Raw genomic sequence first — 27,852 nt, 5'->3', positions numbered from 1 at the left:
AGCCCTGAGCTTCGCCAGAGCAGGTTTTCCCAAAGTGCGGTCTTTAGGCCAGTGCAGCAGAAACACGAGGGAGGGTTTATCAGAGACTCCTGAGCCCCACCGAGAACCTTCGTAGATAATCCTGGGGCTGGATCCCAGGAGTCGGCAAGCCTCGACTTTCTAGGTGATTCCCATGCAAATTAAAGTTTTTTAATTGTGTTAAGAAAATACATTTTTCCATCTTAAATATCTTTAAGTGCACAGTTCAGTAGTGTTAATTTATTCCCATTGCTGTGAAACAGATCTCCAGAACCTTTTCACCTTCCAAGTCTGAAACTTGATGCCCACTGATTAGACCCTTCCTTTTCCCCTCTCCTCTCAGCCCCTGAGGGTCACTGTTCCCCTCTCTGTATCTGTGAATTTGATGCCTTTAGATACTTCACATAAGAGGAATCGTACCATATTTATCTTTTTTGTGACTGGCTTATTTCATTTAACATAATGTCTCAAGGTTCATCCATGGTGTAGTAGTATGTAGCAGGACCCCCTTCTTCTCCAAAGCTGAGTGGTGTTCTATGTATATATACACACTGCGTTTTCTTCATCTATTCATCTGTCAATGGACACTTAGGCGGCTTCACTTCCTGATAATGTGAATGGTGCCGCTCTGCACACAGGGACGCAAATACCTCCTTAAGTCCCTGCTTTCAATTCCTTTGGATGTATACCCAGAAGTAAGATGCAAATTAAAATTTTGAAAGCATTGTTCTCAACACAAGAGAGACTTTTGGAAATGGAACTGCTGTGTCTTGATTGAGGGGATGAATATAAACAGAAAACTAAATGCTCAGGCATGTGCACAGGCACACACACACGAGTACCCACAACACAGAGGGGATCTGGACAAGACCCAGGACAGCATGACTGTCAGTGCTCTGCGTGTGATGCTGTGTTACAGTTGCGCCAGGTGCTACTGGCAGGGGAAACTGGAGACAGTGCATGGCATCTCCGTGATTTCTCATGACTGTGTGTGCATAAAAATAATCTATGTCAAAATAAGTTTAACTTAAAGAGAAAGCATTTTCCACACAGCCCTCGAGGTTAGAGTGTGCCACTGACGAGGGGACCCGACCTGGAAAGGGAGTCTGGGAGAGGTGTACGTGGAAGGGCAAGGCATCCTCGACATTGTCCCAAAAGAGAAAGTGGAGCGGGAGCTGAGCCCAAACCGAAGTGCTAAGTGGACCAGGGCGGGGGTGGCAGCCTAAAGCCCAACGGCAGGACCACTACAGTGGAGATGGGGCCCTGGATCTTTGATGAGAGCCAGCAAAACAATGAGGCTACCTCAGAGCTGAACCCCCAGAGCATGGGCCTGGAGCTGGCTGCTGACCACCTTCTTCAGAGCACATTCCTTCTGGCAGCTGGGTGGGGGCAAGGCAGGAAGGCCAGATCTGGGTGGGGCCAGGACCTGAGCCAGGCCTACTCATCACCAGGAGATCCAGACAGGGGACTTGCCCCCAAGAGGCTGACATTTCTTCTCGATGCTAAATGAGCTTCAGCTTCCTACTGGCAGCTTCTGCAACATCTCAAAGACTTTCCTTGGATGCTTGAGACTGTGAACCTTAATCAGGAGCAGAACGTTATAGGGATAGTTTCCTTGCTTCACAAAAACCTTTCGGGATACCGGCAGCTACTATTTGTTTAGTACTTGTTATAGGCCGGATTTTTGCTAACTGCTTTACAAACGTCATGTATTTCGCCTCACAACAACCCTGTCAGCTGGCTCCCAAACTCTCATTTTAAAGGAAATTGAGATTCTAAGAAATAACTGAATAGGTTTCAAATTACAGAGCTGACAAGGGGTAAAAGTGAGGCTTGAAGCCAAGTCTCCCTGAATCTGAAGTCCACGCTTGGAGCCCCTGGTCTCTCCTGGTTCTCACAATTTATCAGTGAGATTAAAAGTGTGGCTTCAGAGAAAGAGCAGACGCTGATAACAGTGATGGTCCAGTAAATAAAGCTGATGAGGCTGAGTTCTGTATAATAAAATTCTGTCAAGTGCTTTGAGATTCCTTTTCATCCAAAGCTCAGAGACCATGAAGACTGCAGCAGCAGCCGCTCTGCGTTGTCCCACAACACAGCTGGCCTCCCGCACGCCCAGTGTCAGCCCTGTTCTCGTGCCCAGTGCCCACCGTCCCCGCTGAGAGGTGCCAGAGGTCCGGAGTTCAGCAGGGGCTGTGGACCCCGACTTGTGATAAATGATAGCAGATCTGTAGTCACTTTCTGAATAAGCTGCAATCCCAAAATAAATTTTATAAATTCTTTTTAACTCTAAAATTAGCACATGCCCATTGTAGAAAATCTAAAAAAGTGTAAAGAAACAAAGGGGAAAACCACCTACAGTAAAATCACTCAATATTTTGGGATGATGGGAAGATTATGTCTTTGCCTGCTTGTCAAAAATTGCATACTATTTAGCAATCAGATATTTCACTTCATATCATGAACATTGTACTGTTGATATGTTTTTCCATCCCCTAAAATGTATCTGTAATATAGTATTCTATTTGTGCAGATACTACAGTTTATTTCCTCAATATCCTGTTGGAACATTGTGTTGTTTCTAAATATTCTTATTTTGAGCAATGTTAAAATGAGTACACGTATTACTAAATGCCCCCTGCTCCCCATATAGCCCCTAAGTTAAATTTCTACAAGTAAAACCACATGTTTTCAAGGCTTGTGATGAATATTGACAAATTACATTTCAGAAAGATGTTTTAATATCATCAATAATGTATGAATTTTTTCCCTCACAAATTTACAAAATACTGATTAGAAGATTTTTAAAATTATTTTGGCAATTTTATAAGAAAAAGCTATCTCATTTTAATTTTATTTTTTATTGCTTTTTTGTTTTCTTGTTTTGCAAATTGTTGTTTTTTTCTCAAATAATTTTAACCAGCTTTTTATTTTATTTTTTAAAATTACTTTATTGCTGTTCAGTTACACTTGTCTGAATTTTCTCCCCACCACTGCCCCGCACCCCAGCCAAACCCACCTCCCTCCCTTGCTTCCACCCTCCCCCTTGGTCTTGTCCACGTGTCCTTTACAGTAGTTCCTGAAAACCCTTCTCCTGACTGTCCCCTCCCCCCTCCCCTCTGGCTGTTGTTAGATTGTTCTTAATTTCAATGTCTCTGGTTATATTTTGTTTGCTTTTTTCTTTTGTTGATTATAAGCCAGGTGGTGAAGGACAAATACCATATGATTTTACCTTTAACTGGAACATAATCAGCTCTTTTTATATTCAGGATAGTAAGCCTCTGTTTTTTATAATGCAAATATTTTCTGTTCTCTATTTATTTTAGTTATACAAAAACAAGCACTTAAATAGTTTAACTCTCGAAGTAACTCACATAATAAGTTACGCCTTTAATACTGATTTAGAAAGGCCTGCCTGCTCTATTTCATAAATATTCAATGGCTTTTTTCTCCTAATACTTAAATCCACCTGGAATTTATATGCTATACTTTAAATTTTTATATGTCAGTCTTAATTTTTGGAGAACATGTTTTATAAAACACATTTTAATACTCACTTAACAACATGACTTTAAATCTGTAAAATAAAAAAGTATTTCATTTCCTTTATTCCTCTGAATTTCACTTTTGGAGAAGAAGAAGGGCAAGTGAAAATGAAATCCCCAATAATTTTCTCCTGTGGCTTTGTTTTCAAAAGTATTATGCTTCTCATCTTTGTACAGAAATCCTCTTAATTCTAGTACATAGCTTTAATGAATCTGGCATAACTCCAACATCCGTGATTTATATAAATTCTACTTGAACCAATTAAATATTTCAGTCTGTGCCCCCTCTTGGGATAGAGGATATTCACTGGGACTTTACTCAAACTGCTCAAATAACTATTTTTAATATCTGCATAGATTTCTTCCACATAATTAAAGCTATTAATTAATTAATTATTAATTAATCAAAAGTTAAGTAGAAAAATATTCTCAAAGTCCAGTGTGGTCATGAGCATGCATACATAAGAAAAAAATTTTTTAAGATTTTATTTACATTTTAGAGAGAGGTGAAGAAAGGGAGAAAGAGAGAGAGATAAACATCGATGTGTGAATGCCTCTTGCACAACCCCCATCTGAAAACCGGGCCCGCAACCCAGGCGTGTGCCCTGAATGGAAATAGAACCAGTGACCCTTTGGTTCACAGGCCGATGCTCAGTCCACTGAGCCACACCAGCCAGGGCAGAAAAAAATTTTTATTATGTTTGGGAGAAAACAAACTTTAAAATTTCAAATTGACAAAGGAAGTACTATAGCTCTAAGCAGAGCAAGATTTGCAAAGAGCATTTGATAATAGTATCAAGATTTTTAATCAATAATCTAACAAGTATGAAACTTTCATTGCCCCTTCGATCATTTTTAGAGAGAGCTGTAAACACTACATTCAGTCCATTGGGGGAAATTACACCCAGTGCAAACGAAGGGGGAGGAATGCTACAGAAAGCTAAAGGTACCTTTTCCCTGAGAACTCTCCAGGAGTTGGTTCATAATGAGATTTAACTTTGATAAATGAATAAAGCTAAGAAAAATAAGCAGAAGTGCAGTGATTAGTGTCAAAGAGAAATCTGGATTACTGTAATAGAAAAGCAATTTCAAAAGGGTAATGCCAGACAAAGAGGAATTGAATCGAGGGTACTGCATCTACTTTTACAAAAGTCTAAATAAAGGTCTATTGGAAGTGAATGAATGTCAAGGTCACCTAACCCTCTTCTGATCTAACGAGCCTTTGTTTAAAATTTCCTATGTGTTGGGAATTGTGCTATTCATGCTCATTTATCTCTTTAGTACTTTAACAACAACAACAAAAAAAAGCCCTGAGAGTGCTATTCTAAACAAGTTTGTTACTCAGGCAAACTGAGACGACAAAGTGAAGTCACCTAATAAGATAAAATCACAGTGTGTCCCTGTTTGTCTAGGACAAACTTGGTTTGTACGTATTGTTTCGGTGTAATTGTTAATAGTACCTACTTAGACTCTAAAATGTGTTCCAGTTTGAACAATTAATTATGTGGTCCAATTGCTGCTGTAATGAGTAACCTCAAATGTCGTGACTGAAAACAACACAAATTTGTTATCTTGCATTTCCAAAGACAGTGCGCTAAAATCGATGTGCCAGCAGGCCTGCATTCTCCTGTAGAGACCACAGAGGAGGGCCCCCACCTTTTCTAGTTTTAGTGGCTGCCTGTGCTCCTTGGTTCCTGGCCTCTTCCTCCAACCCCAAAGCCAGCCGTGGCAGCTCAAGACCCTCCTCAGGTCACATCACTCAGACCTTGTCCCCTCCCTTTCCCTTGAGGACCCTTGTGTTTCCATTTGGACCCATATAGATCATCCAGGCTACTCTTCCTATTTCAAGGTCAGCAGATCAGCAACCTTAATTCCATCTGCAATCTTAATTCCCCTTTCCCACGGAACCTACCGTAGCCCCAGGTCCTAGGATTAGAGCATAACAACCTCTGGGAAAGCCAATTCACTGTCAGCCACAGCCACTCTATGGGTAGCAGAGCCAGATTTTGAAGGCAGGCTTTCTGATTCAAGTCTAGTGTAATTTCAGTGATCCATGAGGATGTCTTTGGTAGAAACGCCTTGTTGGAGCTTTGTGAGATGTTGGAAGGTGGGAAGAGTATGAAAATTTCAAACAAAAGGCCAATAAAAATATCAGTGCTCTCTTTATTCAAGGCACTTAATTAGCCATAGGAGTAATATCTAGAAAATAGTGTCCCTGCCTTGGGCCACAAGTATACTCTTATCTACATACAGAATGCACCCGTCTCTACCAAAGGGACTGTAATAAATGAATGTGAGACTATGTTAATTAAACATGTAAGAACTCAGATGCAACAAGTAAAGGCAATTTAAGTTTCACATTAATCAAATATGTTAGGGTTAGTTTTATTATTTTCTTTTTCTTATCACAACAAACATCCTATCTATAGTGGAAAATACTGTTTAGAAAAAAATGTTCCAACCACTCTCAATCCTTAGAGATTTGTCTGTTATAAATAAACTCATAACAGCATACTTTCACAAAAATCCCTGTGGGCTTCCTCATTTCCATGGTATCTTCACAGGGCTCTTTTCATGCTGTTAACATCCTTGAGGGTCTCGAGACATGCCTGCGCTTCCAAACTGCCTTCTGGGAAGGTGGCATCAGGTGGGGTTCCCACCAGCACGGAACCTGCAGCTTATTGTCACAGCACTTCCACGGTCACTGGGTCTCATCTTTTCCTTTTCCTTGTCCACTAGGAAGGCAGATGCAGGCATCTTATTTTTCGTATGTACTTCAAGGTTTCATGTGAGTCTCTGTGTCTGACTTGCAGTCATGTTTAATTGTAAATGTCCAATATTCACTAGACCTGTGTGTCTCTCTAATTGCTCATGGTGAACTTCCAGGTATCATTTTGTATTTATGGCATTATAACTATTTTCTATTGTCAAAAATAAAATTTGGCAGTAAAGGAATGAAACCCACCTTTGTGACTTTTAAACTAGTCCGGTAGAAGTTCCTTGAAGAGGTATTTCAGAGATAGTGCGAACTGCAGCATCCATGTCAGGACACGTTTTAGTGCCCAGAGAGGTACCTTGGAGGGGACCCATTCATGGAGGTAGAAGACATCTGTGTCCAAAAGAGAGATTGAGTCACGGTATGTTGGAGTCATGGCTCATATTCTCTTCACTTTATGTGATCAAAAAACATGTGGCTGAAGAACACCTGTGCACACGCACAATCAGCTGGATGTTTACTGCATCATCTCAGATAAGTAATTCACTGTGTGTGTGTGTGTGTGTGTGTGTGTGTGTGTGTGTGTTGTGTTTCATTTGACTACTTGGCCTGAAGCAGAACCATCAGAGTTCAAAAGGTCAAAGTGTTTCTAAATTGTTTTACTTCAAAACGACTCAGGAATCCATACACTGTGTGTGTCATGCTTTGTTTCTTATTCCATTGATCCGGGTTTCACATCTGTTGCTTGGGTTATCACATATTATACAAAGTATTGGCTTTTTGGAGCCAGCTTCTTCATTTTGGCCTTCACCCAAAGAACATTGTAGCATGTTTTGTTTTGCGCCAGTTCATCCCTTTGGGTTAGATCACAGTATCAAATTTTGTCTGACTAAATTGTATCTTTCATAAGCAGATGAGAGGATGAGCCAAATGAAGGGCAAGATGTTAATAGTTTGTTGTGATGCTGAAGGCCAGTGTGCTTGTACGCGCTTTGTAATTTGGTTCATTATGTTTCTATTCTCTCACAAAGGATTCTTGTCTGTGCATTAAGTACTGCTCATTTCCATTATTATGGTGCATTAATTGCTTTGAAAAGTCATCAGTTTGCATGTTGTGACTTGATAGTTCACACCTCTGGTGGAGATGCCCCCAAGATACGGAAGGAGCGAAGAAGAACCAGGGTGCTGGGATGCCGGGAAGGGTGGCTGGGGGTTCCCATGCTCACGCTTCAGCAAAGCTACTCTGGTGGCTTAGTTTCTGCTTTGGCTCCCGTGGGGTTTCGTTACCTGCTCCCTATTTCAAAGGTCAAACCCCTGTCCTCCTGCACACAAGACTCAGGAGGTCAGCACCCACAGCCTGGTGCCCACTGACCACGGCTCCCAAACAGGAGTGATTAGCTCACAGTCCTGTAGTGCCTACCTGTCCCCACCCTTGGAGGAAGTACTTTTGCTTTAAACAGATTAGGGGTGATGGGTATATACTGTTCCCTCCACATGCACCATGGTCATTTGAGAGCTAAATTTATAAAAAGGACAACTCTTTTTTTTTTTTTTTTCAGAATGTCTGCAGCATCACAAAAGGGAGCACGTAGAGCCAGGCAGCCCTGTAACGTCCCCAGCCAGTCCCACGGGCAGGGTGTGATAGGGGACACAGTGGCTCCTAGTGCATTTTAATATGCATTTTCACGTGTATTAGGAAAATTTTGTAATAAGCTCATCATCACCTAATTAATGGATAATTTTGCCTCAGATGGGACAACAGTGAAACATAGCAATCAATCAATAGTAAAACTTCTTAAGTAGATTACAAGTTAGTAAAGGGAATAAAATAAAAATGTAAGGAAAGATTATGAAAAAGTATTTAGCAAATAAGAACATCGTGGGGGAAAGCTTGATTCCGGAGTCAGGCCTGACTTTGGATCCAGCCAGCTCACACCCCGGGCCCTTAGGACCATAGACCCACAACTTCAGTTGTGAGTTTTGTGCAGTGGCTCTTTCTCCAGGCCGCTTCGAGCCTAATGTGACAGCACTTTAAAAGCCTAGACATGTACTGAACACAAAATAAATACTGTTCCCTTCTTTTAAAAAGCAAGTAATCAGTTAATGTGCTTAGGTATTGTTTACCACTGTGGTTCCTGTTCGTGAGTTAAGATGGCCTGTAGTCAGTGGAATCGGGACCGACTGTCAGCCCTCGTGGGCCAGGGAGGGCGAGAAAAGACAGATGGGCAGAGCTGAGGCCAAAACTTTGTACTCTGTTCTCTTAAAGAGGCATTACCTCCTCAGCAGAGGGCTGTGTGCAGTGAGGATTACATCAAGTGCCTGTTGTGTGCCAGGCATTGGATGTCAGCCTTGGGGATTTGCTAATGGGCAAGAACATTCGCCATGCCTCTGCCTTCCCAGGGCCAGATGGAGAGGCAAACGCTAATTGAATTGTCACACAAATAAATAAACGATCACATATTATTATGAAAAATGTTATAAAGCAAGATTCTGGTACCATGGGAGTGCAAACCGAGGATGCTGTAGCTGGTGTGGAGGGTAACAGTTGTGCCCGCGGTAGCCCGCAGAGACCAGACAGATGAGTAGGGGCTAACGGGGGCTGGGGGGACAGCAGACAGGGCGCTCATGCTTGCCAGGGGGGCTGCATGTGAAAATCCCTGTGCTGGGAAGGAATGGGAAGAGTTGGAGGAACCGAAAAAAGGTTGGCGTACCTGGACAATAAGGAGGAAGGAGGATCTCTGTGGCATAGAATGGGTTTGGAGGAGTGGTCTGGGGCCAAATTATAAAGACTTGTCAAAGTAAAAGAATGCTTTGTTTATCCTAAGAGTGATGAGGAATGCCTGGGAGGTGTCTGCACGTAACAATTTGAAAAGATGCCCTGGAAGCCTGTTTTAGTCCGTGTTCTCCAGAGAAGCAACCAGTAGGAGAGATACCGTGTATATGTAGTATAAAAATACATAGGAATATACAATATCAATATCAATGTAGGAATCTCTAAGATGAATGTGTATAAACTGGCACATTTATGTGAGGAGATCAATCATAGGGAATCGACTCACACAGTCGTGGAGGCTGAGGAGTCCCAGGATCTGCATCTGAAAAGGCAGGCCCAGGAGAGCCGGTGGTGTAATGGGTCTGAGTCTGAGGGCCTGAGGGCCAGCGAAGCGAACGGTGTAGATTCTCGCCCCAGTCTGAAAGCCAAGGGCAAGAGAAGACCGATGCCCCAGCTCACCCAGCCAGGTGGGAAGAAAAGGGAGCGGATGCCTCTTTCCTTTGCCTTTGGTTCTACCCAGCCTCTCAGTAGATTGGGTGATGTTCACCCAGCATTTGGAGGTGGGTCTGTTTTACCGAGTCTGCTGATTTCAATGTTAATCTCGTCTGGGAACCCCTCACAGACACACGCAGGAATAATGTTTACAGTGGGCACACTGTGACCAGTCAAGTTGATGCGCTGGATGACCCATCACCTCCCTTACAGAATAGACTGTGGTGGTCAGCAGTGGTCCCAGGGGTAACCATTAGGTGCCTGTTGCAGTGGCCCGGTGAGAGGTGACAAGCCAATGTGAGGAGGTGACGAGGGAGCTGGAGAAGATGCTATATGGAGGGGGCACAAAAACCCCCAGAATTGTCTTCTGGAGGGCGGGCCCCTTATAGTACAGGCTTCCCTCACTGCGGAGTGTTCTAGGAACCCACCTGTATCAGTATACCAGCTGGTGTTGTGTGAGAGGCTGTGTTCAGCTTCAGTGAAATTTTTTTGAAGGCTCTTTCAACGTGTTTGCCCATTTCATGATGGGTAAATTACGAGCGCACCTGCCCACACTGTGTGCTGAGTGTTCATCAGTTTTTGACCAAAAACCAGCACGATCCCCATGCCTTACCCTCCCTATTTACCAGATGTCACCCCAAGTGACTATGTTTTATTTCCCTGATGAAAAAAATTCCTCAAAGGGGAATGTTTTGCCAATATAGAAGAGGTAAAACAAAAAACAGTAGAAGCACTAAAAGGCATCAAAACTGACAAGTTCAAAAACTGTTTTGAACAGGGGGAAAATGTCTCACTAGGTGTATTGCATCAACTGGAGCACCTTTGAAGGTGACTGAAGTTTAACATTTAAGAATACATACACAATTTTTTCACTAAGAAATTCCAGGGTTTTTGGGTCCCCCCTCATATTTAAGAGAGATTCAGGATTATAGACAGGACTTGTTAACAGAGTGGATGGAGATAGGAGAGAAGCTTCGTCTGAGAAAGAGGATGGCTTCAGAGTCGCTGCTTTCGTCCCAGGGAGAAGGACCACCCCCTGGACAAAGTTCAGAGCAAAATTATCAGCTTGCAACTGCATTGATCATACTTTCTGTTGCTTGCACATCCTTGCCTCCAATAATTCCATTTAAGGATATTTTGATTAAACACTTTAAATGTAAAATAGTTCTGCCTTCTCTAGGAAAGGCTGAAGCTGGTCCTTTAAAACTGGGCAGTACGAGGTGGCTTGAACTGCAGAACTCACTTTATGTCGGGCACCATCACACGTCCTTTTCATGTAGTCTGCACTATGATCCTGTGAGGTCACTGCGTAGGCTTTTGTTGATAACACAGAAACTCAGGTGCCCAGAGGTGTGAGCCTGGCTCAGAGCCTGGCTCCTCCACATCAAGACGACTGGCTGTTTGCTCCTGAATCCAGGTCTGGTGCTCCCTCCACGACCCTGCAGAGCCCTCTACTCAGGCTTTTGGGGTGTGAACCCCTCAGCAGTTTTTCCCTCCCTCACTCCCACTAAGACCAAAGGTCTCTCTCTCTCTCCCCCCTTCCATGATGGACTGAGCTTTCCAACGAATGGACAGGATACCAGTAACTCCAGAGTCTCACAAAGTACTGGCTTAAACTAGATTCCTGACAGGTTCCCTAGATGCCCCCTGGGCCCTCTAGTGATAACACTCAGCTAGTAGAAGGGGTTCCCGCGGGTATTGCATCTCAACGGGAGAGAAGACACTGCCCAGCTGGGTTCAGAATCACACAGGCTGAGGCAGGACCCGCCCCCACCCTGGTGCTCCATCCCCCTTGTGAGGTTCCCGCCTCCAGGACCACTCCCTTTCTTTCATTTTCTGCAACTTTTCACTTGTCAGTTAGTAAGCAGCTCCCTTCTCCCTACTTTCTGTTTAGTAACTTTATAGAAAGTCATCTGACAAAATGCACTTCAAGTGTCCATTGTGCATAGCCGAAGATCAGAAAATTGGAAAAATTGATTTGTAGTATGTGTTTTACATCTGTGTGTATGTGATGTGTGTGTGTTGTATGTTTGTGTTTTTATGTCTGTGTCATGTGTATGTTTCCGTGTGTTTGTGTGTGATGTGTGTTGTGTTTATATATGTGTGTGTCTGTGTGTCTGTGAAAAAGTTTCTCCAGACTGATCCACAGAAAACATCTACCCTGCCCGGCCTGCGTGTTTGGAGGCAACAAAGGAGTCCACGTGTGCAGTGCAGTCCTAGCAGGTGGTTCGACACTGCCTTCTGTTTGGAACTAATTTTCATGCTTCTGAACCTGGGAATGCTGTTCCCAAGCTCCACAAGGCCCTTGGGCCTTCTTCTCCAAACCCTGCATCACAGTTCAGCTTCACACAAACAGTAATGTGCACTTAGACCCCATAAAGATGAGATAAAAGGCTGGGGCTGCCCGGTCAGTTCTGAGCAGGACCTGACAGTCAGCATTTCTAGGTCCCAGCAGAGGCCAGGGCTGCTGGTCCCAGGACTGCACTTTGCCCAGCAAGGTCCTAGAACACACAGCACAGAGGATGGTCAAATGCATTGCTGTTTCAGGCTGCTTGCCATGGTGGAAGTTACTACGCACTACTTTGTCTGTGAAACCCAGGCAACTGTTTCTAGACACAATTTATTGAGCATCTTCTCTCTTTCTGGTTCCACAATAGACCTTTTTATATGTCACCCCTCATTATTCCCAAGAAGATCAACCACTCAAACTAAGTCCTCAAGTCCTAGAAGGTGGTATAGAAATAGTCAGTGAAAAGCTGGGTGATTTCCATTTCCTTTCAGAAATTACTCCATTTCTTTCTGCCAATGGTAACCTGTTTGTTTTTCTCACAGTAGGTATCTACAAATGGGCGTCCCACTTCAAACAAAAATCAGTGATGAGAATGCCTCCCTATGAATGCATCTCAGTTTGTTTAGTTTCTGGAGCCCCAAACACAGTCCCTAGAATAGATGTTGAGACTCAAGGGAAACGAACCTTGTTCCAGTCTTTTTAGACTAAGGATGTGTGTGTTTGGGTATTTCAGTTAAGAAGAGGAAAGGAAGGTAAGGACGTCATCAAACACTTAGGCTCTGATACTACAAGTCCCATCTGAAAGTTAAAGGGCCCACTTCAGAAAGTTTAACTGTGGATCTGACCTTCATATGAGAACAGTATGAGAACTCACTGGAATGTCAGATTTCCTTAAGTAAGTGATTGGGTAGTAAGGTCATATTTACTAATAATTTCTTCATGCATATTAATTTTCATCCACATTACTAATACGCCTTTTGAAAAATGCATGGACTACTTAGTAAGGCACTAGCATTTCCTATTACATATTTTATTCAATCTACTATGGTTTCTTTTATTAGGAACAAGCTTGATATCATTTTTTTCCTCCTCATCTCTGCTTACCCAGCAATTCACAAAGAAAATGCCTTCTTTTCTCACTTTGCCCAAATTGTTTTATACAAAGAATGTTATGACAGAATAAACTTTAGTCTACTCCACTGGAATTGAGTGGAACCACAATTATGTGCCTTCATCTTGCACCAGGACCAGCCCTAATATAATGCTAAGCTTGGAACTGTTACACTTGCTGCCTAAAACTCTTTTCTATGCATTTTTTGTATGGCTAGCTCCTTCTGCTTTGTTGTTATTGAGGTCTCAGTTGAAGAGTTCCTCTTGTGATAAGTGTGTTCTAGGCAGTGTCTGAGAGTCTGCAGACAGTCTTCCAAAACAAGCCACAAGCTATTGTATCTAGAATAGGTATTTCCCCTGTGAACACATATTCACACACACTCTCTCTCTCAATCACCCTATAGTCCGAGCTTTAGTATCCAATAGAACTCCACAATGGCAGAAGATTCTGTGTCTGCATTGTCCAATATGGTAGCCACTACCTACACGTGGCTATTGAGCTCTTGACTGTGGCTAGTGTAACTGAAGAACTGGATTTTTCCTTTGATTTATCTTGATTTAATTTAAATTTAAGTAGCCACATGTGGCAAGTGGCTGCCATATTAGACCATGTAGCTTTAATATATCAACCTGTTTCATCCCTTTGTATCCCTTATCTCTAACTAAAATGACCTTACTCACGTATTTTACATTGCTCATCATCTGTCTCTTCAGGCCAGAATGTCTTTTCTGTTAACAGACAGATAACCAACACTCAGTACAGGGACCGACATGCAGTAAGTCCTCAATGAAATTTTGTTCAATCGACTCTAAAATTAATAAATGCCCCTTAAGAGCACTTTGTTGTTTTTAAGCACTGTGCATCTAGTGATACTCTTTTCCACTGAGTAACCCAGGAGGCAAACTCTGGGTACTGGTATAACATAAAATGCTATCAGGTTGTTTACTTACATAATTTCTTTCATGAGATTCAGCTCAACATTTTTCTCTCATCCTAATCAATTATATAATCTTCGTGTCTGTCTGTCTTTCCATTATGTTGAGACAGATCTGGAGTCTGCCCCTCCGAGTTCCAATACATTGGCATATTTGGCAAATGCGGATTTTGTTCCGATATCCTACTTGTGGCTTCTTGCACTACCCAAGTCTTGTAGAAAGGGGAGGTGTTGGAGGCGGTCATCAGGAGGGTGTGACCGCCATTTGACCTATGAGCTGGACCCGTACAGTCGGAGGCTCCTGACTCCCTCTCCTGTCCTTCATTGTATGTCCTGCCCACCATTCCCACAGTGTGAGCTGTTTTCAAGGACATGGCCTTGATATAGTAAGGTATTATTGAGACTATCTGGAGGGCATATGAGATTGAACCCAGTTTTAAGGTCTCTGCATAAACTTTTAACATTCCGGTAGGTGCGCACAGAGATCTACTTGTCTGGCAATCGCCCAACACGAGCCTTGTACGTAAGTTCCCTTGCTTATTAAACCTACCGCCTACCGGTCTGGAGCGGTGCCTCTCTCCGTGGCCTCCGTGTGTGGGGGCCAGTTTGTGAACAAACAGGAAGCTTAAGATTCAGACCCAAGATATGTGTTGTCTTTAGACAGGTTTTTTTGGTTAAGTTAAAGTTAAGTCTTTGGCTATTTTGGGAGGACAAAAGTCCAGACATTCATTATTGCATGAAATTCCCCAATGTTTTGTTATAATTACTTTTTCTTTAGCAGTATTCTCATAGTAGTTTTAAAAAGTAGCATGAAAGTATAAAAGTGAACTCTATTTAAGACTCTCTTTTTATGCAGATGTTAAATAGCTCCACCCCATTAGTTTCTTAATAATTAAGGTACACATGCATTATTTTGTCTGTCCCAAGAATCAAAGTATGTGTGTGTGTGTGTGTGTGTGTGTGTGTGTGTGCCTGTAAATTTGCTAGTGAAAAAATTAAATAATGTTGAAGAAAAAAAATGAAAAATATGTCTCTCTACCCAAACATACCTGGGTTTATTTTTGCCAACTAAGTTCAAATTCTGTCTATATGTATATGTCACATATATATGATGCACAAGTTATTTTGTGTATGTTCACACAATATTCTAAGTAGATCAACAAGGTTTGATAATTATTTTATCTAATGGCTGTATCTAGTATGCTGTTACCCAAAAATTCATTCAACTAGTCCCCTTTCACTGGACATTTAATGGATGCCGGTGTCATTTCATTACTAGCAATAACACCACAGTAAACACCTCGTACTTTCATACATGCAGTGCAGCCTAACTCGGAGAAAACCAGGAGTGGCATCCAAATGGAATAAAGCATATGAGTTCTTCATCGCTTTTGTAGAATTTTGCCATGCTACTCTCCAAAAGGATGATACCAATTTACAACACCATCACATGGAGTGCAACTGTGCAGATTTGTAACCAAAGAGTTTTTTTTTATTTTCCTAAATTGGGCTAGTTTTTACAATAATGTAGATAACAATAACAGTAACAGCAAAAGCAGAAGCTAGTACTCTTGAGATATATTATGTGACAAGCATGAAATGCTTTAGAAACATTGCTTTTATAGTGGTTAAAATGTAATATCTGGAGACTGATTTCATGGGGTCAAGTCTAGACTCTACCATATAATCTCCATTTGCTTTTATGCGCTCCCTGCAAGAGGGTCATAGGATTACTGTGAGGATCACGTGAGCTAATATAACAGAGAGCCTAGGTAAGCACTGGATAATAACTGTCATTATTCCTAATCATAAGTGTTTTTAATGTTGTGCTGGGATTCCAGCTGCCGAGGCCCCTTCCCAAGGATTCCAAGTACAGACACCCTTTTCTGGCTAAAATACGCACCCACCTCTGCTGCAGGGACTGCCACTGATTTCCAGGGAGAAGTGTTACTGTCACTGCCCGGTTCAATCAGGCTGGACTTGGCTCAGAAAACGAGAGTAGAAGGTTACTGTGATTCACTGGGAATGTCATGATATAATTCCCTGTTTCCAAGACAATAAAGCTGGTGTTTTATGCTTTTGTTTTCTTCATCCTTGAGCTCTGAAGATAGTTTCTTCTGTACTGAGAGTGTTTCGTGGAATTAGGAAATCCCACTGTTGATTATACGGGCCTAGTGGGCAGGAATCCTGACGTCTCATTGAGGACCCAGTGCACGCCTCCCTCGCCCCAGGAGGGCTCTCTGCACATACCTACCGACCTGCATTTCCCCAAACATCACCATAAACACTTTCAGTTATTTCCTAATGAACTCTGCTCATAACTGCTTAGTCAATTATTTTTATTAGCATAACATTCCTTTTAACCATAATGATGTTGGAAAAACAGAAACAATATAAGCACATTTAGCTATGACTGATTGCGAGTGGGGTTTTTTTGGAGTTTCTTTGCAGATTTGATAAATTAATTGTAAATTTCCCAAGGGGGACCTAACCCGAATTGATCTTTGTCTTTTATTCTCTAATGTTTAGTTTCTATTCTAGTCCCAGTGACTACCCATTGAGACCAAAGTTTGAATATTGCCAAGGGCTCATTAAATTGCTGATATAACCTACTTTCTCCAGAGAACCTGATTTCAATTTTCATAATGAATTAATACCTCTTTCTCCTCCAATCTCTTTGCCGCTCCAGCTATTTGTGGAGACCACTGATGTCAACGGCAGGACTCTCGAGGGGCCAGTCCCTCTGGAAGTCATTGTAATTGATCAGAATGACAACAGACCGATCTTTCGAGAAGGCCCCTATGTTGGCCATGTCATGGAGGGATCACCCACAGGTATGTTAAGTTGGCTTATCATTAGCATAATGGCTCGGGAGGTGGCATACTCTGGTCTCTGGGGATTCTAGAGACTGTCTCACCGCTGCTCCAATTTGTTGTGGGTATGCATCAGCGCTGACACATGATTTCCCTGGATGGAAGCAAGATCTGGAAAGATGCAATTCAGAACATGACTGGGGTGTAGCACACTACAAAAAACATCTCCCCTTGTCTCTGAAGGTGATCCTTCAAGGACGACCGACATCTAAGTCTTCCACGTGTGGCTGCTGTCCGGCACCCTGGAAACACCCAGCTCGCCCCTGTGCGGGCCCAAGGCTGAGCTCTGTGACACAGTGGAGCTGTGGAGAAAATTAAAGTCCCCACTGCAAGCTCCTCCATTATTTCCTTTCATAACTGCATTTTAATCAGAGCCACTTTGGGAAAAATGGGTAGGACTTTCCCCGTCTTTCTTTAGATGGGCCTGGCAAAACCTTTGTCTTCAGTCAAAGGGCCAAAGGCAAGACATTTATTTCTCTCCCTGGAAGTACTTGTACCTACTGTTATGGAAATGACTCAAAGTTACTATGGAGCTCCTTTTATCTTTTTCCCACAGTTAACCTTTCTGTTGGGGAAGGTTTTACAATTTAAAGCTCCCCTTTCTGGCCCAATAGATACTAATTAAAGCATTCTCTGTCCAGCAGCAGAAATCAGTCCTAAGTACAATGCTTGAGACAGTAAAAGGCAAAGAGAAAAATTGCTATTATAAGCCTGGACTTTGATTTTAAGCTTTAAAATGCATTTGAGTGAAAAAGTGCCGTATTAAATGTATCACCATGGCTGTGTCTAGTTATGCCAAAACAAGCAAGTGAGAGTCATTCTGCAGGCCAGACGGGAGGTGAGAACTTGAGAACTGCTTTGACTGGTTATTCCCTTCACCCCTTGGCTGAATTGTTGGGATGTATCAATAACATGTACATACATGAAGTGTTAGAAGTGTTGTCATGGTAACCTGCCTAGACTACCAGGTGAATAATTGTATGTAAGGTGCCTACAAGCTCCCTTCAGCTTCAAGGAGCTGGGTCTCCGTGTATTTCATCCGATACCCAGGGGCAGACTTGAACGCATCCTGTTAAAAGGAGAGGGATTTCCTGTGCGTGCCAGGGGGCAGAGGAGTGAAATCAGCTCTGGAGAGGGGGAGAGTGGGCAGGCAAAGGTGGGTCGGATCACTTCAGGGCAGAGTGTCCCTCTGGCACCTCTCAGTAGGCTGCTTTTGATAGACAGGTGGCTTCTGGTGAGGGAGACCCTGGAATTTGGGTTGGATGTTTACAGAAATCTTAAACAAGCTGATGTTCAGAACAAGTTAGGAGAGCCGATAGGGAAAGCTATTAAAGGGGCCGGAGTTTGAGCAGAGCAGAAAAATGATTCTCCATTTCCATCTGTGGTACCCGGGCTTTGCTGATGAGTGACTGGAATTCAGGATGGGCTGGAAAGTGTTCTAAATGTAAATGACAACGTGACATTGAAGGCGGTCATGAGCATGTGCCTGTCTTTGTATATTATACGTGCGTACGATTAGACGATGTTCGATTTTCCTCCCACTGTGCCCTATCTCAAAGTTTCAGAAAGAATTTCAAATTTTAATGGTGTATATACATGTCATATTTTCAGAGAAGATGAAATCCTATATGTATGTTGAATTTCTTAAAGCACAAAGCAATTTGCTTTGGGTGGATGCATCTACAGTAGAACATAAACCATCTCAAATTTCTGTTTATAATTGGAAATATTCTATAAAAATACATAAAGTCTTGGATGTCAGTATGGAGTAGCTTCTTCTCACTATGTGGAATTTGGCCTGAATCGTGGTTTTCTTTTTCACCATCCTCCGCGTTTGACTATAAAGCAGGAATTGGAATGGAGTCAAGTCAGATTTGGGGCTAAAATTTGGAAATGCTGTGAAAAACTTTTACAGAGAAAATCACTCGGATCAGGGGTCCTCACCCTCCAGACCATGGACTGGGACTGGTCCAGGCCTGTCACAGCAGGAGGTCAGCTTACCCGAAACCATCCCCAACCCCATCCATGGAAAAATTGTCTTCCACAAAATTGGTCCCTGGTTCCAGAAAGGCTGGGTATTGCTGACTTAGAATACTTAGTGCACCCTGTAGGAGAGCTCAACATGAGGACAGCGGGAATCTGGAAAGGGTGGTGGTGTCCCTTTTCTAATCTCCCTCCCAACCTTAACCATTTATAACAACAAATGCAGAATCCTATGTTCTGGGTCCACTTTACAGAAGAGAATGCTGACCTTGGACAGAGTTCAGTGACTTTGCCCAGTTGACACATAATCAGGGCTCAGCCTGTATCATCTATCTTCAAATCATGGGCTCTTTCACCTGTCCCAAATCTTCACGGTGAAAATAGGCATCAAGCCATGGCAGCGTTTCATGAGCAGCTGCTGTGTTCTAAGACCTTTACATGCACTGTATCCTCTCCTCCTCTATACCATGTCCTACCCCGAGAGGTGGACACCACTCTCCCATCATCCATATAAGCAAACTGAGTCTCAAAGAGGTCCAGGAACTTTCCCCAAATCACAAGCTGGTAGATGAGCCAGAATCGAGGTTCATGTCTCTAGCTCCAAGACCCAGGCTCTTTCCCATGACCGTATTGGAGTCATCCACCTTCTCTCACACTCTTCATGATGGACTCTTTGCAGGCCCAGCTGGGGGAAAATCAGATGAACTGATTTTGCTCCTGAGAGAAAGCGACCAGCTCTCTGACCAGTTATGCAGGCTCATTGAATCACTTTTAATACACGTGAGCTGCTGCACAGTCTTTGGGGTTAAACAGCATTAAATACAGGGTCCTTGTCCTCCTTCACCTCACTCTCTTCTGAGTCCACATGGCCAGGGCTGTGACCTGTACAGCCTCCTGGAGCCCCACGCTCACATTATTAAGTTCTGCCATCACCATCTTAAAATCCTTAACAATTGCTGAGCAAGGGGCCCTGCATTTTCATTTTGCACTGAGCTCTGTAATGCTGGAGCTGGTCCTGTGTCTAGCACTGTGGCCTCGAGCTGGGCTTGATGCACCACTCACCTGCTTAACAAGGTGAGACCTCTGGAAAGTTATTGAACCTTCTAGAAGCCTTGTCTATAGATGAAGCGGGTACATAACAGCACCTACCCTTGAGAACTATATGCAAGGATTAAATGAGAGAGTGTGCTCTACTCAGTGTTTAGAACATAATGAATGTTCAAGAAATGCCAATGTGTTGTTAATGCTGCAGTCATTATTCTGACAGCAGACCCCTAGGAAGGTAAGGCAAAGGGACATGCAGCTTGTGTGAAGGAACATTCATCTCCCAACAAACCAAGCATCATTTTCATGTTCCAGCAAACCCAGGTGCCAACAGCACCAATCTATCACAGAGGAAGGTCACCTGTATTTATCTGTCTGTGCAGACGGGAAACCATTTCCTGCTGCTTAGCATTAAGCTTTAGGATAGTGTTCTGGGAAATCATTATTAGATGAAGGAAGAGCAACAGACGATGATGGTCTTTGAACTTGGCACATTATAACCTGTTCCTTTGGTGGAGTCACAGGCATTGATTCATGGGACCTAAGCCTAGGCCCCAGCTGCTCCATGGGGCCAGCCAGAGCTCTGTATGAATCTCATGTTTTCTGAATGCTTGAAGCATGCCAAGACCTCATAGGTTAGGGGACAGAGATGGGAAACCTGAAGTCCCTGGAGGCCTCACATGCCAGGGCCCCACAGGGCTAGCTGGCATCCACTTCCCAGTTTTTCCACTGAGAGTCCTCTGGACACCGTTGGGAAGGGCTAGCCATGAGGGATGAGGTGCAGGCTTCCTCCAGAAGCAGGCCCTGGTCTGAGGATCGAGGGTGTGTGGTGCCCAGGTGAGGAGTGCTGCAAGAAAGGGAAGCCAGGCGATTCAAGGTGCCACATCAGGCTAGCCACCAAGGTGGGCAAATATGGGCTGGATCCCTTGATGTAACAAGCAGTGTGGCTTTTCAGTCTACCAACTGTCCCATTTTCCCTCATTGGTATTGTTGGACGTTCACATTGTAGTTTCTTCCCTTCTCAACTATCCTGGCCAACCCGATGGACTTCTAGAATATTGGACATGTGGCTATTTTGAGGGGTTTGTTTTTTGTTGTTGTTGTTGGTTGGTTGGTTGGTTGTTTTATTAAGCAGATATATTTATTTTACAAATAAAGCAATTTAGCTTTTTGCCAGCTTTTTTTAAGTAAAAAAGTGCAATCACCCTCAAGTCTCACCATCCAGAGGAAACCATTGTTGCTATCTCGGTGAGCAATGCTGCAGGGCTCCCCACGAGTGGCTCCACTCGAGGCACGCACACGTGGCACGCACACGCAGAAGCGGAGTTCGACATCCCTTCCCATGATTCACTGTCTTCACTCTGCGGGGTCCGATGGACACTTTGTAAATCAGTAAATAATATCAAGCTGCATTGTTGCTTTAAACAGCTAGCATCTGGATCTACCATCATCTAATTAGCCAATTTCTTATTGATTGAAGTTGTTCTTACTTTTCCGTACTTAAAATCAATTCTATAGTGCAGAACACACCTCCTCCTACTTGTGTGACAATTTCTTTAGGATAAATACAATGCAAGAGGGGCTGATGGGGTACGGGATATGCTTATTACACTTTGACGTATTTGAGGATTATGTGTCTCATCATTGAATTATATTTGTATCTTGGCAAAGCTCATTCATAAAGATATAATAGTCTTTCTTTTCACATCTCAACATACTGGTAGACATTTTTGTTTATTTTTTCTAGATTATATCCAATATCTCCAAGTTTTTGTGATCATTTCACTCACTGTATCTGTAGGTTGTAGATTGCCTTGTTCTAGAGTCCTCCCTGGGTATCGGGGTCAAGCAACAGGGCTGACATTGCTGACCTGAGCCTCCATTGGAGTCTTAGCTAAGGGGTATCGCCCAGGGACAGATGCCACTAACATGATGTTGTATTATTCAGAGTAGGTTACGTGCCCTGGGATTATGCAGTTGACCATAAACAAAATTTATGGAAAAGTTGTATAATCCAACCAGAGACACATTCTCAAAGGGAAAATTTCAGAAATAAAATATATCAAAAGTGTTGAGTTATCTGAATTTTGCTTAGGAAACGGATTCTCCACCAAGTTGCTCCTAACCATGTCCGGGGTTCCCCAGGTGATGTGTCATAGGGTCTCCAAACCAAGCCAAGCAAAACCTGTCATAGCCAGGAGGTTTCTCCCTCCTGCATACCCCAGCCCCTCTCTGATGCACACCATTGCACGTCTTATTGTTCCCACTGCTGCATCCACTGGAGGCCCTCAAGATCCCACAGGGCTTAGTGAGACAGGAAGAATGCCTGGGCCCCTTTCTTCTGCTCAAAGATACCCAACCAGTCTCACCTTTACTGCAGGTGACTTTGGAAACAGCTCTTCTCACTTTTATTCATAGCCCTCTCTCCACCTAAATTCATGTATGAGTCCATGGGTTCAAGACCCATGCCAGAGAGAGACAGCACATTGTTTCTTCAGTCACTCTCCTCCCCATGTGTGAGGTCTGTGTTCTGAGCTAGCCTGTGTGTCTGCTTCCTTCTGCCCGACATCCATTCTTGCACTCATTCACATGAGGGTATCTCCGCATTCGAGGCCCTGTGGGTAATCAGGGGACCTGGGAATGCACGGCTCCTGTGCTCCTGGAGGTGACTCCCTGGTAAGAATCAGCACTTGGTAACCCTGCCCATGCATTTGTTGGTTGTATTTTAGGCTCAAGCTGGAGTCATTCCTCCCTCACTCTGCATTTGGAAGAGAGAAGGATTTGTGACATCAAATATTCAAAAATAAAATAACAGTAAAAATCAATGGATGAACTTAATGAAAATAAAATAACTTAAAGTGGAGGGAGGGTAAAGAAACATTGGTAACTTCAGAAACTTAATGATCGATCTACAATGTTTTGAAAGAATAAATCTGATGGGAGTTGCCAGCCAAATTGGAAATCAGGGGACAGCTGAGAAGCTGCAAAATGAAAGTGAAATAGTCCTTGGGCTGTCACGGCACAGGGCATGGCAGACACCGAGGCTGCCAAAGTTCATCCTGAGACCTTACAGCCACTCTGAATAGTCCAGGGATTTCTCATGCTACAGACGAGTGAAACAGAGTGGCAGATTCACAATGGCATTGAACAGTTATAGTTTCAGGAACACTTGTACTTCAGGTCAATTCCTGATGACGATTTCATTCAGCAAAGTCACTCAACAAATGTGTATTGTGTAGCTTCTATGAGGCAGGAGACGTTCTAGATGCTGGAGGTACAGCAGTGGCCAGGACCCTTTAGGACCCCACGTTTTTGAGACATTTACACTTCTCTGGTAGGAGAAGGGTAATGAGCAATGAAATGAATAAACAAGGTCATCTAAGTTCTTTGGATAAAATAGAATGAGGTGATGTGAGAGAAGGACAATGAGGTGACATTTGAGCTAAGACCAGTGAGAATGAGAACCCACTGTGCAAAGGCATCCAGCAAGGATGCTGCAGGCAGAGGAACTAGAGAGGGCAAAGGTCTGAGGCGGGAACGACAGATGGAGGGACAGAGAAGAGGCCAGCGGGATGGGAGGATGTCGGCAAGAAGACTGCTAGGTCAGTGCAAGGAGACAGGCAAATGCAAGATCGCTTTGAACAGAGGTCAGCAAACTGTGGGCCTTGAGCCACAGCTGTCCTACTGTCTGTTTTTTAAAAACACAGTTAATGAAGTTTTACCAGAACACAGCCACGCCCATTTAAGCATCGCTCATTGGTGCTCACTGAAGCAGCGACTGTGGCTACGGCCGTTTTCATGCAATGTTAGAGCTGGGTAGTGACTGTGTGTCCCCCAAAACCCAAAACCTGTACTACCTGTATATCTATGTATTTAATATTTAAAGTGTTTTGAATAAATAAACATTCTTTACCTGGCCCTTTGCAGAAGAAGTTTGCAAACCCTGGATTAGAGCTCCGTAAATTTTCATTATACTTTAAATTCAGCTGGAAGCCCTTGGGTGGTTTTAAGCAGAATAGTGAAGTCAGGTTTTGCCATCGATGTGGATCAGATGCAGGGTCAGCAGTGTTCCCGGCGTGAGAGGACCAGGGCCTGGACAGAGGTGGGAACCGTGAGGGTGGAGGGGAGAGGTCACTTGAGGTTTTTGTGGCCGTGATGAATGGGGACTCGTTTTATGGCACCAGATTATTGTAACTGATGGAATGCCGCTGATACTGTAAACCTTCGTAGGTTTGTAAATTTTCTTCAAATGTGAACTGGATTTTACCCCCAGTATTCTATCTAAAGCATGATCTTAAGGCGAGGGGGCTTGGATTTCTTGTCTTTAGCTCTGATTTTCAGCAACCAGCAGAATTCCAGGCCTTCGGTTCTCACTCAGTCATTTCCATTCCATGGACAAAGGGCCCCAAATGGCAGAAAGCATGAATCACCATAAACCTACCATTTAATTTTATTTTTAAATAAGTGTTGTCTTTATTGGCGATGTATTCATTCCTTCAACAAATAATGTTGAGTGCCTACTATGCACCAGACACACCGCTGCTGAGCAAGCAGGGGGTGCAGGGGAGCATAAAACAGGCGTGCCCCCCGAGTCCACACACCCGGCAGGCTGGTGAGGAAGGCAGATGACAGACACCCCCTGGGCCTGCTGTCGCAGCTGCACAGGAGAAAGGGGGCCACTGGGAGTGGTGGGGGCACCTCCCTCGCTGGCACTGAGGGAGGAGATGGTCAGACCCGGGGCAATGTGGCGGTGATAATCACCAGTATTTCTAGTAGTGAATATTGGTCAGGTTCTACACGTGTATTTTAATGAGCTCCCTCCAGTTCTCTCCAGTTGAGGAAACAGAAGCTCTGGGATGTTAGGCGCCTTCCCCAAAGTCACGCGGCTGGTGGCTGATAACACTGGCTTTCCGATTCAGACTAACTCCGGGGCCCGTTCAGTCCCTCTCCGTCTGCAACACCCACTGTCCTTCCACCACTTCATCCATGGAACTGTTAGGGTCCGTCCGGATCCGCCACCCTGAGTCCAGACAGCGTTTTCTCATGTGCATATGTGTGAGTGTGTGTATGTACATATTTGTGTGTGTGTGCATGTGTAAGTATGCATTCAGGTGTGTGTACAGATGAAGGGGAGAGAGGACAAGAGTGAAGGGGGAGAAACACATCAGCCGCCATCTTGAGTCATTTCAGGACAGCCTGGCTTGTCGGGGACCTTCCAGTAGCCGACAGTTGCCTGCAGTGGCCTTCTCAAATAGAGCCGGGTTCTCCCCCTAGCGGCAGATTGGGAGACACTCCAGGAGACTTCTCCAAGATTCGTAGGCTTGCTAGGCCATCCATCCGGACAATCTACAAATGTCAGCTAGAAAAGATTTATAATCAACAGAGAGCTTGATAAACCAGCTCTCACTGCAGCACTGCCACGCTAAGACCATCCTCTCTGGGGGCAGAGTCCAGAGCAGCCGCTTCCACCCACCCGCACGAATACGTCTGGATCGCTTTACCTAGAGGCACTGACGGTTTACTCCCAGAAACCCTGGGCAATTTGTGTGTGGAACTGCCCTCCTCCTTAAGTAGATGGAAGAGCCTCAACATTCTAAGTTCAGTGGGGAGAGGGCATGGAAAATTTCTTTCAAGTGTATGTTTTATAAAATATAGGTCATGAATTGAGTTTTCCAGTATCAAAGAATAAATTTTAATAGACTTACAGCTTTCTTGCTTTAATTATGGTTGAATTTTCTAATAAACCAAGCATCGTCCCCAAACCTATTTCATTATTCATAAGACTGGCTGTTTTCAAAGATTTCTCAAAAGTTTGGTTTGGGGAATTTTCAGTTTTTTTCTTGCCCCAGTTCTCTACTTTTGTGTCGTGTTTTTATCTACTAAGTTGGTGGTTCGTAAGGGGCTCCCAACACAGACACCCTCCCCATGGGGACAGCGGGGCGTGCTCGTGTTTCGGCAGTTCAACCCCACGCCCGTGGGGAAGGCCCCGTTTCAGAATGACGGAGGGCCTCGCAGGCGTGTTCCCGTGCACGGGCATCGCCTCCAGACTCACTCCGCTGCCCGCTGTCTGTTCCCACGCTCCTCTTACCGCTTCTGCAACGCCACCTTCTCTTGTGACGAGGGGTTTCCATCCACCCTTGTTGGCTCGCGCTCGAGTCGCAAGCCAGGGTTAGAGGTGACGATGTGAATAGCAACCTAAATATGTGAAATGAAGTTAACCGTGTTCCTTCATCATGCAAAAATGGCTGGGAAAGTATGTTTGACATAGTTTAACTTAAAATGTTGATCCATGCCACTAAACAGATAACCCAAGAGGCTGCTGCTGCTGCTGCCAAAGCAACCTAGGAGTTCAGACATTGTAGAGCGGTGGTTCAGTTGTGGAGGATTTGCATCCTTCCCCAGACACTTTTGGTGGCCGTCCTGGGTGAGGGGAGGCAGCAATTGGCATCTCATAGGTAGAGGCCAGGGATGCTGCAAACACCTCACACTACACAGGACAGCCCCACCGCAGAGGACTATTTGGCTCAAAATGTCAGTAGTACCAAGATTAAGAAATCCTGCCCTAGATGAAGAAAACGAAGAGTTTGGGGTATGAAGCCCAGGTCTAAAGTTTGGAGGAGAGAGGCCACAGAGTGCATGCGTGGTCGGTAGCTCTGTGTGTGGTGAGCTCTTGGCTGAGTGAGGGCACAACCCTGCTCCTCCAAGGATAGTCAGTTGGCACGTAGCCGAAGTTATCCGTGGGCCCCCAGTGAGGGGGAGCTGGTGCTGGGCCCTGTCCTAAGGGACTCTTCTGTGTTGTTTCATGGACTCGCCCCTGGAATCCTGAGAGGTAGACATAGGGATCATCCCCATGTTCCCAATGAGGACACTGAAGCTTCAGAAGTGAGAAAACGATTTTCTCAGGGGAAGACACCTCTTCCTCAATATGCATTCTTCTCTCCTTCAATAAAAGACCCCGATGCACTACAGCAGCAATGTGTCCTTGTAAAACCTGTATTACCCAGGTTACACTGCAGCTCGATGTGGCCACGTGATGAAATACCAAGCAGAGAGCTATTGAGAGTGTTAGGTTAGATTTCTGGGATGACTTGGGAACCCAGTCTATAGCGAAGAGTTCCCTTGGTCCTCCTCACCCCCTATTTCTCCCTGCTGCTTGGAATGAGGATACGATGGTTGGATTTCAGGAAGCCACCGTGCTTTCTGAGGTGGCTTTGTAGCTGGAAACCGTGTGCTGGGAAGGTGACACAAAAGGTGAAATGAGACTGGACTCTGCTGCCTGTGGAATGTCATGTCCGTGCTGGACCACCTCTCTCCAGAGTTATTTTACAGGAGACAATAGTGAGCTTCTGTCTTATGTAACTCACTGTTGCTTCGGGCTCTCTGTATTTGTTGCCAAATCTAACAAAACTGACATGTCCAGTGTTACTAAACTGGGAAGAATTATAGCCCAAACAATTTGACTCCACACCATGCTTTTAAACCAGGGTGCTGTGCTGCCTGAGACATTCACACCCCCTTTCCCCTGTGCTTCCTGCCACCAGTGTTTGTACAATAATCATAAAGTTGAGCCTTTATTGGAACAAAAATGGTTTTTGTCTCCTCCACTGTCTTAGACTTCTCTCCAGAAAGTATTCCGAGGCCTCTGTCATTAGATGTTTTTATTAGATTAAAAACAAACTCAATGCCCTATGATGGAAACTTTCTTAGCACAGTCGTTTTGACTGCCTACTATTGCAGTAATTTCAGATCGTAGTCCAGCACTGATTATCTGAAAATACCCCAAAACTAGATGTCATCATGCAGCTGCCATTTACGTCCGTGTGCTGGCCTCGTGTCCACATAAGGACTTGTGAGCTAGGAGAAAGGTGCAGGAATGCTAGGAGGGCTCTAGAATGTTTTCAGAGAATATTCGTTTTTTCTTGCCAGTGAGCCAACTGGAAATGCACCACAAGGATGTACCTGTCAGTCCATCAGGGAGGGCAACCTGTCTGGCAAGAGCATAGCACAAGGGTTGAGACCACTGGCTCCTGTGTCCAGAAGACCTGGTTTGCAGTTCCAGTTCCACTACCAATTGGGA

General features: G+C 44.1%; 1 protein-coding gene across 1 annotated transcript in view; it reads left to right on the top strand.

The window, feature by feature from the left end:
* Positions 1-27,852, top strand: part of CDH13 (cadherin 13) — a 1,008,841-nt gene that overhangs the window by 630,164 nt on the left and 350,825 nt on the right. Inside the window, exon 6 of the mRNA XM_045818585.1 lies at positions 16,565-16,709. Coding sequence (XP_045674541.1) covers positions 16,565-16,709 — 145 coding nt within the window. The remainder of the gene's footprint in view (positions 1-16,564; positions 16,710-27,852) is intronic.

Source organism: Phyllostomus hastatus, unplaced genomic scaffold (genome assembly GCF_019186645.2).
Source record: "Phyllostomus hastatus isolate PE091 unplaced genomic scaffold, TTU_PhHast_1.1 phas_scaffold_345, whole genome shotgun sequence".
NCBI classification, from domain to species: domain Eukaryota; kingdom Metazoa; phylum Chordata; class Mammalia; order Chiroptera; family Phyllostomidae; genus Phyllostomus; species Phyllostomus hastatus.
This window is presented reverse-complemented; position numbering and strand designations above follow the sequence as displayed.